Below are 17,763 nucleotides of genomic sequence, written 5' to 3'. Positions count from 1 at the left end.
AAAATCTACTATTCGACACAGGTGGATTTTATTGTGATGAATTCATGATCTAACAAAGCAATACCATTGTAGAATAAAAATATAGAAATAGGTACAAAAAGCATGTACCTATCCTTCGAAGATAAATTTAAAAAGAAAAACACAATTTAATTTTTTTTAATAGCTTTTCTTTTATCAATAGTTTAACTTGATAAACAATTGTGTTATACGATATTATTATTGTTTTTCTTTCTTAATGAACAATTTATCTTTTTCCAAGATTGCGCGAAAAACTTTATTTCTATTTCAAAATGCTCCAAGCCTTTCTTATTCTCTTTCATTATTTTCATCATCGTTAAATTACGCATTTTAGTACAATACAAAAATCAACTAATAAAACCATTCAAAGTTAATACATATATGAATTACCTTCTTTACACAATTTTGTTGCTACCTTTAGCTCTTATGACTTTTCTGTAGTTTTTTTGCTGTTCTTTTTGTTTGTTAAAATATACAAAGCAATAAATCATATTTTATTAATATACCCGGCTATCAATATATAATGTATAATAATACATTTTTCTTAATTTTTTTATTTCTCTGGTAAGATAATTTACAGCAAAGAGCATAATGAATATTATAATTATCTGCAAATAAAGAAAACTTTATTGGCAAGATGAGACTACTTTTTTGGCATTTTTTTAAGCTATGCTAAAAAATTTCGACAGATGTATTATCCGATTTCTTCTGTGGAAAACCTATTATTTTAAGTAGTTACTTACGGGGATCGGTTAATTATCCATCGATTTTTTTGGTTCATAAAACGGTCATTAAGAAATCATTTCTTTTTGTAATTAAAGAAATTTTGTAGATAAAAAATTTAATATAATTAACATGGAGGAAATATTTCTGCTTAAAATAAATGAATCATCTTTTAAAAAATTATTTGCTTTTAAGAAAAAATATGATAAAAACAATATTTTTTCTTATGAAACATTATCATCATGGACGAAAACCTGGTCCCTTATATGTTTAGGAACAATATATGCTATGGAATGGTTAAATTCTTGGGGTTACCTAAAATAAATTAACTTTGATGAAATATCTTCTAAACTAAACCATGTTTAATATACAAAATATTTCTTATTAACCGAACTATGAACCAAATAATTAACGTTAATTAAGATAGTTTATAATCCAACATGAGCTCTTGCATTTTACTATACATAGCTTTCATCAAAATGTCTCTACTGATTTCAAATAAAGTTCTACTCATGGAAATTATGTCCTTTTCATTAGTTGCGTGGCATTTACCATCTTTTAGTCACAAAATGAGACAAACAGTTAAAAACCGTGTTCATAATCTTCATCGTTTGTAATACTATCGCAATAATTATGGCAAAAGTGTTCATTAACTTTCGTTTTACAAATTCCTATTTTAACTTTTTTTTCATCATTTTTTAATGTAGTATGTATAATATGTATGTCTCTATCAGGAGATATACACTACACGCAATTTAGGTCATAAATTACATTTCCAATTTTAATTTGAAGAACTCCCTAGATAAATTACACAGCATCCTTTTTAATTTATTTACATTCATTTTTTTTACAAACGATTGCTCCAAATTACAGCTGCACACGGTTCCCTATATAATATGTGCAACTATAACTTGCAGAAAGCGAGTTGGTATTTCTATTTCATCATGAAGCTTCAATTTCATAAAATAATGGCTAATTTTTATAAATATCCTTTACAATACATAATGCTATGCTAAATTTCATATGAGCCCAATTTTTAAGGATCATAAATGTAATTTTTTATGCCACTTCATGAGCAGAATATCTGATTTATTTTTAATTCTCTGACTCCTAAAAGTTTCAAATGAAAAAAATCTTCATATTGGGGTGATTTTTTTTAATTCATATTTTGGCAAATTGCCTTACTAACATGGTGTTCCTTCCACCATTAATGTTATTTTATTCAACACATTTTAGTTTTAAAATATGGCTTGCAAATTGCCTTTGTTTTAGTTATATTATTTCTTCATATTTTAGTTCTTCAATATTTGCAAGCTCTATCTAGTCGATGTTCTCTTAATTTGCTGCTCTTTATACGTTTGAATCAATTCAATTTAATATTATTTAATTTTCTGAGTTTTTGGCTGAATTTTTCATTTTTTTTTCTTTTTTACAAAATTGATGCTATGATATTAAAGTTTTTGAAATTTATCTCTTTTTGTTATATAGGTAATGTTATATAATTCTAGGAAATTTGAAAAATGTTAGCTTATGTTTTTTTGTACAACTACACCCTTCATCATTTTGTTGTTTTTTTTTTTGTTAAAGTTTTAGTCATTTATATGGACGCAAACTTTTAATGTGTAGTTTACATGTTGCTATTTTTTCCGTTTTAAAATTCACCTCAAGAAGAATAAATTCTCTATTGCTTACTAATTCTTGTCATATCGGTTAAACATTTCCATTTTATAGATACATTTTTTTTCAAAATAAATAAGCTTTGTTTTATTTTTGCTATATTATTTGTTTATTTTGATCTATTTGATTTTCATCGTTAAAAATTTGAATTTTTTTTGTGAATCTATGTTATTTTTTTAAATATGTATTATGAGTTTAATGGAAAAGTATCACAGAAATAATCCGAAATAATATATTTAAAAAAATACGGAAATTAAGTAAAATATTGTGAAAAAAATCCCTTTTATAGCCTCATTACCCGGATTTGACTTGAAACATAGAATGAGTGAATGAACTTTAATAATTACTGAATAACAGAATTACGTATATGAATAAACAACATTAACGCATAGTTTAAAAAATATACGCTGAAAATAAATTGTGCTAAAAATAAAGAAAAGGCAAAACTAATACCTACACATGATATTTTGATAAGAGAGAATATTGCATTTCTAGGTCGACAAAAATCTTGATTAAGAATACGAAACTGATAAAAAATGTGAATTTAGTAATCCAATGAAGATTGAATTAGTCATGATAAGAAACAAACCGTAAAAACCCACTTTTAATAAAAATGTATGAAATTCTATTGTGGTCTTTGTTTTCTTTTAATCATTATCATAAAAAAATATTTTAATTGATTTAATTTTAAATATTAAAAGTTGTTTTTGAAGGATAAATATGTTTATTTATAGCAGTGAATGATCCTTGATTAATTTTTTCAATTTTTAAATTATATTCCTTTTACAGTTTTATAAAAGATTTTCTGTTTTTTTATTTACAAATGATGATAGTAAAGTAAATTTTATAAAGCAAAAGTAAAATTCGGATGTTTTCTTCTCATCTTTCATTAAAATGGTTGTTCTTTATTCAGGTTTTACTTAAAAACAGTGGGTTCTTAGAAGCTCTTACTTTGTCAAATGTGTACGCTCTTCTTAAAAAAGTATATGTATATTTAATTAAGCAACGCACACTTTCCCATTTTCCATAATACTTGGATCATTTTGAATTGAAAAAGAAATAAAATATAATATATTTTTTCTAAAAAAAATTAGAAGATATAAAACAGATGGGTATCTAATTTGATCTCGGTATACAATTTTAGGTCTTTGTCTATCTAAATTTAATATTTTTCCTAAAATTCTCATTCTTTTCCTATAAATACGTCTATTCTTATGCATTGATTTATTCTTAAATGCAAAAAAAATCAACGTTTTTTTACAAATTAAAAATCCTTGTTTAAAAATCGTGAAAAAATAACTTGTAAGAAAACGTTGATTTTGAAGCATTTTGTAAAGAAAAAATCATAATGTAATTTAGCATGAAATATTCTCTAAATAAATAGCAACAGCCCAAACTAAATCCATATTTTTCGTAAAACTCCAGAAAAAAAATGAATAAATAAAATTTTAGAATTAGCCAAATTTTGCCGAGGTAGAGATAAAAACGGGAAAATAAATAAAACCAAAAATGATAATACATATTTTATTATTGTTTCATTAAATATTTCATAAATTGGCTTAGGTTTAAATTTGGGCGGAATGCTATGAGGTATGGGTTATCCTCAAATTGTAACAAACAAATAAATTGCACGAGCTGCACATTTAGTTAGGAATGAATTTATTTCATAATGTTGACTTTTCACGTTCAAGAGTTTCTGCATTATTTAGAAATTACATTTTACTCTCCCAATTTCTTGGTCCAGTATCTTTTACGTTTAATACAGAAGCACTCCATCATTTTCTTTTCATTATAATAATTCAATTTCTATATAATGCTAATTTTAAAATATAAATATGGAAAGGGGGCTATATTTATTTTCAATAAATAAAACTTACAAAAATGGAATAAGTCGTGCCATTTGAATTAGTAGATGAAGGAATTTAGTCCATACGTCTCGCAGTTTCTTGGACCTCTTCATGAGGAAGCGCCAGAAAAATATTATTGCTAGTAATTTTGTTATTTGATCAATCCAGTATAATCTAGAGAGATTTAAAAAAAAAGAAATTAGTTCTCTTTTTCCTAGAATTCACTGAAAAAAAGTGAGAAAATAAATTTTACCTCCACATATGCCTTCGGCAACTTGGCAAAGTGTCAGCACTTTGTTTGAATAAATACTCCCGGAATCCTAAGACATATCCTTCGAGGTAACGTTCCCAGGAGATATGCGTTACGTCGAAATCAAAAAGATCTCTATCCTTTGGACTCAAATGTGTTATAAGTTCCCTCACATTGTCATCCTTAAATCTCCACTGATTTGTCGTGAAGTATGTTAGACATTCAACGGCTTTGCAAAGCTTTCCCTGAATTTTAACCATTCTAAAATAAAATAAAATGTTAATAAAATATTAGACACGTACTTGTACGTATAAATATAAAAGAAAATTATCACTTACATAGGTCTCTTTCCAAGTATTCTTGAGAAAAGATCGAGGAAATGAGCTGGTATAATGTGTAAAAAGAATGCTAATGTTGCATTTAGAGGGGCATTTAAGCGAAACGTCCCAGTCGGATACCAAAAAACTCCCTCTGAAATTTTATGTAAATTAGTAAAATTATTATTTCTTCATACAGCTTATTGCAACGAAATAAACTAACCCATTGGATGTTTTCTCATGTAGTCTATGCTCTTCGACACAAATTGACCCCATAGTATCGGCTTTTGTAATCCAGTACAGCAATTGTATATTGTAGGACTACTTGGCTTAATTGTAGCCGTTCTCCATGCTGTTGCTATCATAAGATTTATAACAATATCTACGGGTATCAGATCAGCGATATTTTGTTCATTCCCCATCATTGTCTTGAAGACACCTTTGCCAACAGCCGAAACAATACCAGTTGGTCCATTTAAGTTGTCCAACCACCCTGGTAGAGGTTCATTCAGGCTAGAAAGAACTAAAATACAAAAATTTATTTAATTTTTTTTGTGAATAAGTAGTTGGATGTTGTAATTAGTTCTTTACTCACCAATTGAGGGTCTCACAATAGCCACCGGTAAGTTACCAGCTTCATTCAGGAGCATGTGTTCAGCGAGAGCTTTGGTGAATGTGTAAGTATTGGGTCGCTTGCCAATGAGGGATGGTGTCAAGTCATCCAGCATATTTTCCGGTAGCCATTCAACAAGGGAAATGATGTCGTTGGGATTGTACGGTGGTGCGTAGATTACTTCGGACACTTCGGTACGATCACAGTTGCAGTAAGCCGTAGATACGTGCACCAAAGCCTTAAAAATCCACAAGAGAGATTACAAAGTCAGTTTTATTATCCCGAAAGATTAAATTGTCTCTGTGGTAGAGAAAATTAAGGAACTTACATCGAGAGACATCATCCTGTGGCATAGCTCTACTAGCCTTTTAGTTCCCAGCATATTTATAGCAACGGAAAGTTTGAGCTTCTCATCAAATTTGACCGTAGCTGCTGAATGAAAGACAACTGATACCGTTCGGCAAAGCAGAGCCTGAAAAGAAACATTTTATTTAGGAAAATTTTGATAAATTTTGATATTAATTCTTACTTGATCATTTTCGGATATTCCAAGCTTTTCTAATGTAATATCTCCATAAATCGGTATTACTTTGTTGAGATCATTTGGACGCTCCCGTCGTAGTGTGTCAAAAAGCTGTGGGAAAAATTAAAGGAAATGAGAAAAATATTCTTTCTTCGTTTTTGATGATTGTTACGGAAGATCAATAAATTTCATTATGCCCAAAAAACAGAAGTTATATAATACATAAAACTTTCGTTATTTTTAAAATTATATAAACGGATTCCCTTTGTGAAAAAAACCAATCACGTGTTATGTGATGAAAACGAGATATCAAACTACTTTTTATTTTTGCCCAATTTTTTTCTTCTTTTATCAAGCATGAAAATAAACTTACAGGAGCACCCAGCAGGTCATTGAGTCGAGCTTTGACTTCCTGTCCACGTTTAGGTCGGATCAACAGGTAGATATTCTTGATTCCTGGACATGATCTCAAGAGTTTTTCAACAAGAACCTTAAACGTAAAACAAAATTATTTGGCTGGAGTTATATTTTTTTCTAGAGAATTAATTCTTTCGTCTTACCTTTCCCATGAATCCCGTACCACCCGTAATGAAGACACTCCGGTCTGTGTAGAATTGTGGAATTGAGACGTAGTCATTGAGATTGGATCCACTTGCAGAAAAATGCTTCACTTCGTGCTGTTCAATTTCAGTTCTTGTTGACTCCATCGTGTCTGACGTACTCAATTTCACAAATTTTACTTTTATTTTTTGGAAGAGAATGGAATATTTATGTGCAAATTTTCCACAAATTCAAAAAAAAACCAAATCAACTATCGTGGAAGATGTTGGAAGATGATGTTATGATTTATTCTTATTAAGAAAAACAAACGGCATGGAAATTGCTGTTATTTAGATTTTCTTTTTTCTTGTTTTTTTAGCTTTCAATTTTTCTTATATCAAAAAAATATTTTTTTTCCAAATATTTTACTCATCCACAAAAAAACTTATTGATCTCTTTTTTTATGCTCAATTCATTTGGCGCTACGAATATTTCATCAGACTCGTCAATGATTTGGACATTATTTATTAATAATTGTCTCATGAGCCTTTTGTAAAATCGCTGATTTTCAAATACTCATGCTGGTGTATGATCCATATCTGGAATGAAATAAAAAAGTAGAGGAATTAAAAAAAAGAAGAGTATAGATAAAGAACTTTAATATAAGTAAAATCCTTCAGTGATCTAACATAAATTGACCTATTCAAAACTATAATCAAATAAAAGGTGTTAATTTGGACATTTTGGGTAATTAAAAAAATTCAACTTTCTTATAACGCAATTCTCTCTAGACGTGAGCTTCAGTGTGGAAAGAAGAGAAACTTATACATAGTGAGAAAAGTGAAAATCTCTTCAATTCCATATGGTCTTTGATTCACCGTAATGCCATGTTTACAAAATTTACTCATCTTGGCGTTTTTGCTTTAAAAAAGTTACCATTTTTCACCTACATAGTGTCGCGGTGTATATGTATGTATAATATTGTATATAGGCGAAGAACTTAGCATGGCACAGACATTGCTTTTCCATTCACATGACAGTGTGAGATAAGCTCAAGAGAGTTCACATTCCCAAAATTTTGTTATTCATACACCGGCATGTTAAAGAATTCACTTGACTCTCTTCCGCCAGCTGTCCGTTTAATTTAGGTCAGTGGACCAATGTGCTTGTCTTTCGCTAATACACTGAGTTCTTCACAATGTAGCGTCACTTTCGTCGTAAAGTGAGCAATTCTAGTTTTACCTATACCTATTTAAATACTTGAGCTAGATTTATAACAACGTTACATAGGCATAGGAATTTAAGAAAAAAAATCTTTATGATTTGATTGCAATTTTATTGAAATTCACGAATTGGGTGATTGAATACATAACGTTAATTTTTTTATGTTGTTATATGTCAAGAAATAGTTAGGTATATGAGTGCAGTAAACAGTTTAAAACTGAATTGAATTAATTGAGTCGTTAAAAAAATAATTGTTTCCCCCAATTTGAGAGTTTGACTACCACAAGCTTGTATCTCCCAGGTCTTTTTTCTTATTCACAAAAAATGTTGAAAGTTGTCTCACGCGGCCCCATGATTATACACAAATCGATGATCTTTTCAAATTAATGAAATATTTGTTGGCTACAATGAATGACATAACTATGAGCAATATTTCGTTACCACTTCAGAATTGATAAATTCTCAAAGATAAATTTGTGTGCCTCACCGATAAGATAAGTGAAAGCCTTAACAGTCGCGACACAAGTGTTACTTAATAATTCTATTCCCCTCAGGTGCACTACCTTATGATTTAACATTGTAATTCGATGAAAATATACATGTAGACCTACACAATAGAAAATCCCAAAATTTCATTAAGATTTAAGATCACTTTCATTTTATGCAAATACCTCGTATTGCATAATACACGTTGCGATGTCTAAGTTGTACCAAAAATTTTAATTGCTTCACTATTAATCTGTATATTATGACATTAAATTCTCCAAAAGTAGAAGGACTTTCAACAGCATTGAAAGTAAATGTTTGTTTTATTGATTTTCTTTATTGAGATATTTTGAGAAAATTTTGGGAATACCATCAGTTATTCTCGTTTAGCTTTCATGATTAGGTCATTTTGGGATGGGCCCATGAGTGATTTACCACTTATCAGGTGTGATAAATGAAGGTGATAAATAGAAGGAAAATGATAGATAAAAAGATTTCCTAGACTATAAATCGTATAAATATAAAAAATGGATTTCCCTGCAATGTTACTTCTTAATCAAAGTTCAAAAGATATTTTTTTACCACGTGAAATATCTTATCACATTTTAATACGAAGCCGGTAAGATATTTTTTTTCTAAATGAATTTGGGTTAAAGGATGGTTTAATTCTTGAAAGAACTCACAGTGAGTGTTAATAAAAATATTACCACATGTAAGGTGGCACATTTGACAATGATCTTAACTTTGAAATTAGAAAATATGTAGCTATATACTTGACTGCATCTGGGTAAATGTCAGCAGTAAAGGCAAAGAAAACGTTATTACGGTACACATATGGCAATTTGCAGACAGTCCATTGATCTGTTGAAATCTTTATGAATCATATAAAACGACTGTTGATCATCAAAATAGCTTAATTTTTATTATCCCATTCATTTTTTGGAATTTCTTTAAAAAAATTTTGACATAGATTGAGAAAAAAAGATGTGTCATGAAAGTTTTTTTTGTGTTATGTTGCGCACAGCAATTTAATTTTCTCTTCAAATAAATACTCTTTTGCTCATTTAATTTTCTGTTCTTCTCAAAATTTACCCAGTTAAGTCAACATTCACTTTGAAAATTGTATAAATATCTTTCAACAATAAATGTTGAAAAGATTTTTTTCTAACAGATTTCTAGAAGTCTCTGTACAACACACTTATTTTTACACACATATCCATTATTGTGCTTATCAACCATACCTAGGTACATTTTCAAAATTATTTCACTAAAAATCCAAAGATATTTTGTCTCATACCACTCATACACAATACGTTGATTCTTTTTTTTATTTTAAACGCGCCACTAAGAAAGAGAGCGAATATCTTCTGTTGTGCCACTTTTCTCAAACAACACAAGACGTTGAGACTTCATCCGGATCTCCAACCACTCTACTTAGCTGCCGGCTCTTAACTGAATAAAACCGAGCTGCCGAAGAAAGAAGCAGTACCATCGTGTGGATATCACACGATATCCCCCACCGACTCTCACCTTATCAAATGAATGAGATAAAATGATGACGTCATGCATGTGAGGATATGTATAGTATATGGTTACAACTATGTATTAATATCCAAGACGTGTGAACGTTAAGAACCTCACGACACCGTATTTTATCAAGTGCAAAGAAAAAGAAAATAAAGAAAATGCAAAACAGAATGAATACATCTTTGCAATGCTTTACCGTATTTATCGACATATAAGCCGCACAAGATAGTAGTGCCCAGATTTTTATTTGAAAAAATTATCAGTTGGTACTTTACAAAAATTATATTTTTAACAAAAACCTTATTTCTCCTTAATACCTCCTTAATGTTTGCTATTAATTTTTTGCTCTTTCTTCACCAAATGGCTTTTGCTTTTCAGCAGCAAGAAAAGTTAGTGAAAAACCACTAAAAAATTATATTAGTCAATTAAGAATTAATTTATATATTTTAGTATAAAGGAGGAAGATGAACAAAAGTAATAAGATTTTTTTAAATAAATATGTAAGTTAGTACTTCCCTTAAAACAACCAATTAAATTGTGTCCACTTTTAAAATTTTCAACGTAAACATTTTTATTGATGTTTTTACTTTAAGTTTTGCTATAAATTGTCTTTTTTTTTACATTTATATTGTTTATATCACCGTATCTTTTTTGACCTCATATCGTGACAATTTCACGCCACTACTCAATGGAGGTGTATTAACCTCTCGCCTTGCATGATGGATATTAATTTCCACCTCCCCATAGCAAGTTCACACAACTGATATAGACTTTACGGAGCCTACAAAAGAATCGATTATATTCAAAGAATTTTCTAACGCTGGTACATTTTTAAAACTTTTTGTAAAGGTATGATTAGGTATTAAATTTTGTCCTTAAAAAATAATCTTCACACCATATTTTATTTAAACCCCAATTTGATAGTTTCGTCCCATAGTGTGTTCCTACTTGCTCAGGGGCTGGGTAATGCTTTGTATGTAACTTTTTGTAAAGTTGGAAAGAGTGAATTGATTTTAAGTGTAACCAGACACCATATCAGTCATTTAGTAGTCTTCACATGCGTGAGGAGTTGTGTTTAATTAATATTTCATACGGATATTTTGGAACAAAAGCACTTGAGTTTAAACACAATCCATATTTAATGTATTGATTCGGAAATTTTCATCAAATGCCTGAGGGGTCATAAGCACAGGAATTAGTCTCATGTGACAAACTTTATGTTGGGAAATTGATTATAGTGCTATTTTAGTCATTAATAATAATATCACTTCACCCTTTGCATGCCAAGCTTATGAGAATTTAAGACATGAAACTGAATGGAATGTATTGATCTTATATGCAGCATATCAATATGAATATTGTGAGTTTTTTGAAATGTTTAGGTATAATACTTGCTAATCATCAAACAATAAAACATTTCATCTTACATTATGGTAGGAAAAAGCTTTTTTATCTTCTTGACTCAAATGTCTGAGATTTAGTAGCTTTAAAAGCTTTAAAGCGAAAAAAATGTGTTAATTTTTTCCTCAAGAGAGTATAAAACGTATAAAAGTAATTTGTTTCCTTTCATTTTTTATATAGGTACTGCACTAGAACGATATTTAACTTGAAGATAAATTCTTGAATCCTTCACATTTTCTGAGAAGAACAATTTTGCTGTCTAAATTTATTCTTTATTAAAGATTACGCTTCTTCACGAGACAGCAAAAGAGATCACCTTCCTATTTTCAGAAAATCCATTGTTGAACAATTTTCGCAGAGCAAAAGTTAGATTTTTTTTTCAAATAATTCTCGCGAGAGCCTTGGATGATAAAAAAAATCTCTCTCGAGGGAAAAGTATTTCGTTCTAACGCACAATTAAATCATAAAATACCTAATAATTATACGAAAAATAACTTTAAAAGGGTGATGATCCTATTTACTCCTGAGGATTTGATTCTTGGCAAAAAGGCTCAAAGGATAAACGTTCTCACGATAGTTTATCCCTTTACACAATTAACAATTTTAAGGAGTTGTAGGTGGATACATAATTTATTTGCATGTGTGGTATGCTAATTTCTTGCCTTATTCGGATATTTCCTAACGTCTATAATGGGATAAAATTCGTTAAATTAACCTGCCATTCTCTGAATTCATGAAATCATGATCCTTTTTAAAAAAAAATACTCCTGTAGTATTTAATTAAGTATTATAAATAATATCGCGCGTAAAATATAGGTAGTTCTATTCACTCAATCAGTTAAAACAAATAAAAAAGAATCACAGCTAAAACATGCATTTAAGAAATCCAGAGGAATTTTAAAAAAAATGCGAGGGCTGCATCGCATACGTACTTTACACATTATACGGGTTTTCCGTGTTTCCTTCTTTTTCCTTGCGGTGAGAAATTATTTTCCATTCACATACACACACTTGTATTGTCGGGTTTCTCTCTCCCAAATTGCAAATGTGGTGGTTACCGCCTATAAAATGTGCGGAACTTTGTGAGGTACATAATTTTTCCACAATTTTCCTCCACATACGTAGTCAAGCACTTTGTTAAACACTTTTTTTCTATTTTCGTATTCCTACTGCAGCTAATCTTCTCAGTTTTTCAATCACATAACATGTATTTGTGACACCACATTCGCTGGGGTATTACATCATAAATGCTCACAGGGAGAGAATTCCATGAAAATGGGCATAGCACTTTTGCTCAGGATACCACCCAACCACTCAATTCGATTTTATGCCCTCAATTGTTTCTCGTCGAATTGGATTCACTTAATTTGTTGCAATTACAATACTGAACATCATACTATTGTAGGTAGTTTAAATAGGACCCATATATGATGCCATTAGGATGGAAGAGAATTGAATAAAATTTTCATTCGCGGAAATCCACCCACTTTTGTATTAAAACTTTACTAATTCACAAACAGACGATTCTTTTAGATTATATTTTCTTGAAGATGTAGGATACATGAAAAAATATATAGATGTTGCCGAGAAAGAATATTATGAGTGCACAAGCGACATGGACTTTCTAGCATTTTTTTTTACTGACGTTTGCATTGATAAAACACACGGTTAAATATTTAGGTGAACGAAGAATTTTTTTTTTAAATAAGTCCACAAATTTACAGCACTGAATGATTCTTAATAGGCAACTACACGCCTAGATGAAGTAATTCTTTCACACCGAATTAGAACTGCTTCACAATTATATGAGGAAACCCAACGTGAAAATCAATGCAAATCCGTACGCCATGTTGATACACACAGAGCGCAGTAGAATGAAATAAGGTGAACCCTCAATGTAATATTGGAAAGTCGCAATCTCTTTCTCGCAGAATTTTCTCTCCGTTCCGGTATAGTTCAAGAAACGCATGCGTCCAAAAATATAGCAAGGGGAGTACTACACTTTCGTCTATACGAATGGCCAATGCAAAAACTACAGCATTATTCTGAAAGGTTGATTCTTTGATTCTTTTCTACGCGTCGTGCTACCTATTATTACTTAGCATTTACGAATCATGCTTTCTTTTAATTTTTATGCAAGAAAATTTTTATTCCCTTAATCAGAATATTTAATTCTAGGACTTAAATATTAGTTTTAGGAAATATTATAGAATAATTAAGTTATTTTTGAGATCTGAATGAATTTGAAAGAATTTTGGAAATTTTTCTTAGGTGATGTACATGTACAAAAATATAGCTCTGTTTGTTGAGTGAGAGCTACATTTTGCAATATAATAAAAAATTAAAAATTAGAAATTTAGATATTAAACATTTATTCAAATAATAGCTTTATTGTATTCATTATTGTACACATTAAAATAATTAGGAGGCTCCAGTGGCTAAAGGCAATAAAGATAAATTAAATTAAATTAAGTATAGCAGAGGGTGGGGTAAAGTGACAAAAATTTGACAAAAGCGTGGATTATTTAAAATTTAGATAAATCTTACCTAAATTTTCTTCAAAGGTCTGAAAAATGAAAAAATATGCTAAAATCTGTTTTTATATTTTTTTCATTTTTTAGAGAAAAATCTGTTTTTTTTTTTGTAATAATTCATCACTTTTCTGCACCACTCCTCCCTATATACTCTATTTAGAAGGTATTTAGTGAAAATTGAGTGTGAGTGAAATTTACAGTAGCCTTTCTTAAGAGAGCAACAAAAAAAATTATCAATTGAAATTCAGACGCACACATCATACAAATTCCATTGAACTGCTTTCATTGCTGTATTGCATAAAATGAAAGTATAAAGGTCTCTCCAGAGTGTGAAAAATTTGCCAAATTTTTAAAAAGAGGTATACATTTCGTGTACATAATGTGCAAAGTACATAATAGCATACATATTTATTTACGTACATACTTCATTGCTAAATTCAACAAAATCTTAGAATATGATTTTTGATTGTTTTTGTGCGAATGAAGCTCAATGTTGCTCATATAATTTAATGATTTTTTTTTCACCTGCATCACCGTATAATTTTGTGATTTTTACATAGCTGATCATAAAAAATCAAATGAAAAGTTCAATATTCCTCAAGGTCGTATTTAAACGCGAAATTAGTAATTAAGAAGAATAAATTCAATAAAAGTTAGAATATAAAAAATAAACGTTTAAGAATAAAGAATGTTTAATAGAAACAGGTGAATGATGGAAAGATTTCAATTTTAAGGTAACGATATCCCATCATTATTTTCTCTATATACATATTTCTGTGATTTTTTTTTTCTAATGGTGACACCACACTATGTGAATAAATTATAGTTTTACCTAAAATCAACCAACGCAACGCAAGGTTTCTCAATTTCATGTCTGATGATTTCGTATATATGCTTTGGTTTTGAATATTTTTGTGTGAGAGTTTGACTCTTCTTCGGAAACAAATGTCTCCATGAGCATTACATTTTACCCACTCCACTACAGCAAACTTTGTCCATTTGTTAGCGAGTCCGAAAATCCCAACTGCGTTTCTTTCTTAATTGACCACCAGCCGCGGAAGTAGGTGGTTTGTCGGTGTAAGAATCTCTCAGGAAAAAAAAGTTTTCTTTTCGTTAAAATTTTAGTGCCTTTCCAGGTATTTTCTAAGAAGTGAGATATTAAAAATTTTTCACTTGAAAATATAAAATTATAAAGCTGACCAAGTGTTTCTATCTAAAGGTTTTTCAAATTACTTTTTCAATCGTAAAATTTTACTAAAGTGATGAAATTAAAAATGAATAAAGTCGCGAAGGCTGTATAAATTAATGAGTTTTCTTATATTTATTTAAAATATTCCTAGTTCTTTTAAACACGTATCTTAAACTGCGCAAAAAAAAGTAAACTAGTCAGCAAATCTTTTGATTTCAGATTTTTAGTGTAAAACACACCAAAAATGCCCGAGGAAAGTGCAACACTGGAAGATTTTTTCTCTGGAAAAAATATCTTCATCACAGGAGGAACAGGATTTTTAGGATCAGTCCTTATTGAATCTCTGCTCAGTGTTAGTCCAAAAATTGGGAAGATTTATGTGCTTGTACGTGACAAAAATGGAAATTTGGCAGATAAGCGAATTCAACGGATGCTCTCAAAACCAGTGAGTCTCGTAGCGTAAATAAATACAACTTCTCAACATACCTATCAATGGGAAATTGAAGAAATAAAAATAGGTCATTCACTACTCTTGTCTAAATAAATGGATCAATTCTTCAGCGATAAAATGAGGTGTTCAAAGGCAAAGCTTAACCCTGACTGAGTCTCTAACCCAAATGCATGTTTCCTTCATCAGAAATCCATGATAAATGTAATTAATATGCATTGAGCTGTAAAAAAGTCTCCCCATCGATATTGTGACACAAAATTAATTTTTCAACACTAAAATTTACACATTTTCATGGTCAATGTGAAAGTGTAAATGAAAAATGATTGTATGGTCACTTCATTTGTCAGTCTATGCCTCTAATACCATTGTCTTCATTTTTTTAACACATAATACACCTATATCGTTGAATTTGTTTGGTAAAGAAAAATCACGTTACGCAATGCTTTTTTTCCTTTTGTCTCTCTTTCGTTTTAGCTCTTCAAAAACCACTCCCAAGAAGCATTTGAGAAAATTGTGCCCGTTGTCGGTGAATTAACTGCTGAAAATTTGGATTTCACTCCTACTGTCCTTCATGATATCACGAAAAATGTCAACGTAATTTTTCATAGTGCAGCAACTATTAAATTCAATTCCCTCCTAAAGACGGCAATTGATATCAATGTTTTGGGAACACTAAGGACGATTGAGTTGGCAAAAAAGATTGATAATTTATCTGCCTATGTGTACCTATCGACGGCCTTTTGCAACAGTAACAATCGGGGTTTGATTTTAGAAAAAGTTTATCCATCGCTTAGAGATCCGTATGAGATGATGAAACTTGCCAAAACACCCAATATTTTACCCGAAAATACCAATGATTCGAGCGTCAAGGAAATTATTGGGGCACACCCCAATACGTACACCTTCACAAAGCAATTGGCTGAGAATTTGATTGTGAAAGAGATGACTGGAATGCCTGTGGCAATCATTCGACCATCTGTTGGTAATCCTGATTAAATATTATATTTATGCACATAAATAATATTTCAATAACACCCCTTTTACTATCTCTCTAAAATCTTCTTTCAACGATTTTCAGTTTATGGCACGTACGAGCATCCCGTAGAAGGGTGGGTTGGTAATGCAAACAGTGGGCATTTAGGATTCCTCGCCGGTTATGTAAAGGGTGTATTCCGCACAATGACGGGGAACCCCTCGTCAGTCATCGCGATTATACCGTGTGATTACGTTATCAACTCTAGTCTTGCCATGGCATGGTATGTCGGCACAAGGAGCATTTACCAGCCCGAGGTTATACACTGTACCTCGACGCATGAGGAAAATTCCATAACACTAAAGGAATTATGCGATACCTTCAATAAGAGTGCTGCTGTTCATCCGTGTGATACATTCCTCTGGAAACCACATTGCCAATTGAGAAATTCATTCCGCTACACGCTTTTCTTCTACCTCTTCCACATCTTACCAGCAATGATCGTGTGGATTCCCGAAAAGATAACAGGTTTGGGAAAGCGTCGTATGAGGTAAGAATTTCATTATTCAATAAATACATCAATAAAATAGAACTCAATTATCTCTTTCAGTGTTTTGGATGCCATGAAGGTGTTTGATAGGGGTACAAAGGCATTTGATTATTTCATGAATCAGGATTTTCAGTACTCTGTTAAAAATTCCCTGAGAATTATGTCCATGATGACTAAGAGTGATGCTGAACGGTACTGCTTCGATGCTGTCCAGTGCAACTGGAATGAATTAATCTTAAGGTGTTTCCGAGGGATTCGCATGTTCTACTTCAAGGAATCCGCTGACACTACAATGAGGCACAAAATCATTCGCAAAGTGTATGTATATTAAATTAAATAATTAATTTTTTTAGAACTTTGAATTTTACTGCATAGCACGTGCAAAAATTACTACCGATATTATATGTTTACCACAAAAATGTAAATTGCTACATTATTTATTAAACACTTCACTTCCTTTTATTGAAACCTTACGGTTGAAGATTAAACAAAGAAATTGATATCCTCTTAATGTATAATTTTTATTATTTTTTTTTCTAGGGCTGAAGTAGCGTACTACTTGGGATTTTGCGTCATATATGCACTGCTGTACCTCCTCTGGTTTATTGTCTTGAATAATCCTATAGTTGCATTCGTGATTTCGAGCATTACAATAATATTTTTGATATGGTTATAGAAGTCTAATATAAAATCTTCTATAAAAGTTTTATTTCAAACTCAAGAACAGTTATATTTTGCAACCCATATTAGAGTTTAAAACACATTGATTCAAAAGAAGATATTACATAAAGATACATAAAGAAAAGTCAGAAAATAAAAGTGCATTAGTCACAATAAATAGAATGTATTGTGAGAAGTGGATTGAAACATATTACTTACAGCATCTGCTTCTCAAATGCACACAAGATACGACGAAAGAT

At 30.5% G+C, this 17,763-nt stretch overlaps 5 protein-coding genes across 10 annotated transcripts in view; 4 read left to right on the top strand and 1 right to left on the bottom strand.

Moving 5' to 3' along the window:
- The window catches only part of LOC129786110 (replication factor C subunit 4), a 635,780-nt gene that overhangs the window by 594,771 nt on the left and 23,246 nt on the right, over positions 1–17,763 (top strand). The window lies entirely within an intron of this gene.
- LOC129785980 (extended synaptotagmin-2) overlaps positions 1–17,763 on the top strand; it is a 633,447-nt gene that overhangs the window by 592,438 nt on the left and 23,246 nt on the right. The gene's annotated exons all lie outside the window — the stretch shown is intronic.
- The window catches only part of LOC129785995 (protein kinase C-like), a 501,513-nt gene that overhangs the window by 460,504 nt on the left and 23,246 nt on the right, over positions 1–17,763 (top strand). The window lies entirely within an intron of this gene.
- On the bottom strand, positions 3,929–13,071 carry LOC129786046 (putative fatty acyl-CoA reductase CG5065). 4 transcript variants are annotated; one of them, XM_055820843.1, is made up of 10 exons: positions 12,079–13,071; positions 6,529–7,107; positions 6,342–6,458; positions 5,975–6,079; positions 5,774–5,917; positions 5,428–5,683; positions 5,056–5,355; positions 4,854–4,986; positions 4,519–4,776; positions 3,929–4,439 (listed from the first exon to the last, which is right to left on the bottom strand). In XM_055820843.1, exons 2-10 carry the CDS (start codon positions 6,673–6,675, stop codon positions 4,292–4,294), a joined length of 1,608 nt encoding a protein of 535 aa, XP_055676818.1. In that variant the 5' UTR covers positions 6,676–7,107; positions 12,079–13,071; the 3' UTR covers positions 3,929–4,291. The 4 variants fall into 4 exon arrangements, with proteins under 4 accessions (XP_055676818.1, XP_055676817.1, XP_055676816.1 ...); XM_055820842.1 differs by lacking the exon at positions 12,079–13,071 and adding an exon at positions 9,516–9,717; XM_055820841.1 differs by lacking the exon at positions 12,079–13,071 and adding an exon at positions 9,311–9,673.
- Positions 14,759–17,528, top strand: LOC129786058 (putative fatty acyl-CoA reductase CG8303). Its single transcript, XM_055820855.1, has 6 exons — positions 14,759–14,830; positions 15,089–15,314; positions 15,795–16,302; positions 16,399–16,843; positions 16,904–17,161; positions 17,384–17,528. Exons 2-6 carry the CDS (start codon positions 15,114–15,116, stop codon positions 17,517–17,519), a joined length of 1,548 nt encoding a protein of 515 aa, XP_055676830.1. The 5' UTR covers positions 14,759–14,830; positions 15,089–15,113; the 3' UTR covers positions 17,520–17,528.

This window comes from Lutzomyia longipalpis, chromosome 1, assembly GCF_024334085.1.
Source record: "Lutzomyia longipalpis isolate SR_M1_2022 chromosome 1, ASM2433408v1".
Taxonomy (NCBI): domain Eukaryota; kingdom Metazoa; phylum Arthropoda; class Insecta; order Diptera; family Psychodidae; genus Lutzomyia; species Lutzomyia longipalpis.
This window is presented reverse-complemented; position numbering and strand designations above follow the sequence as displayed.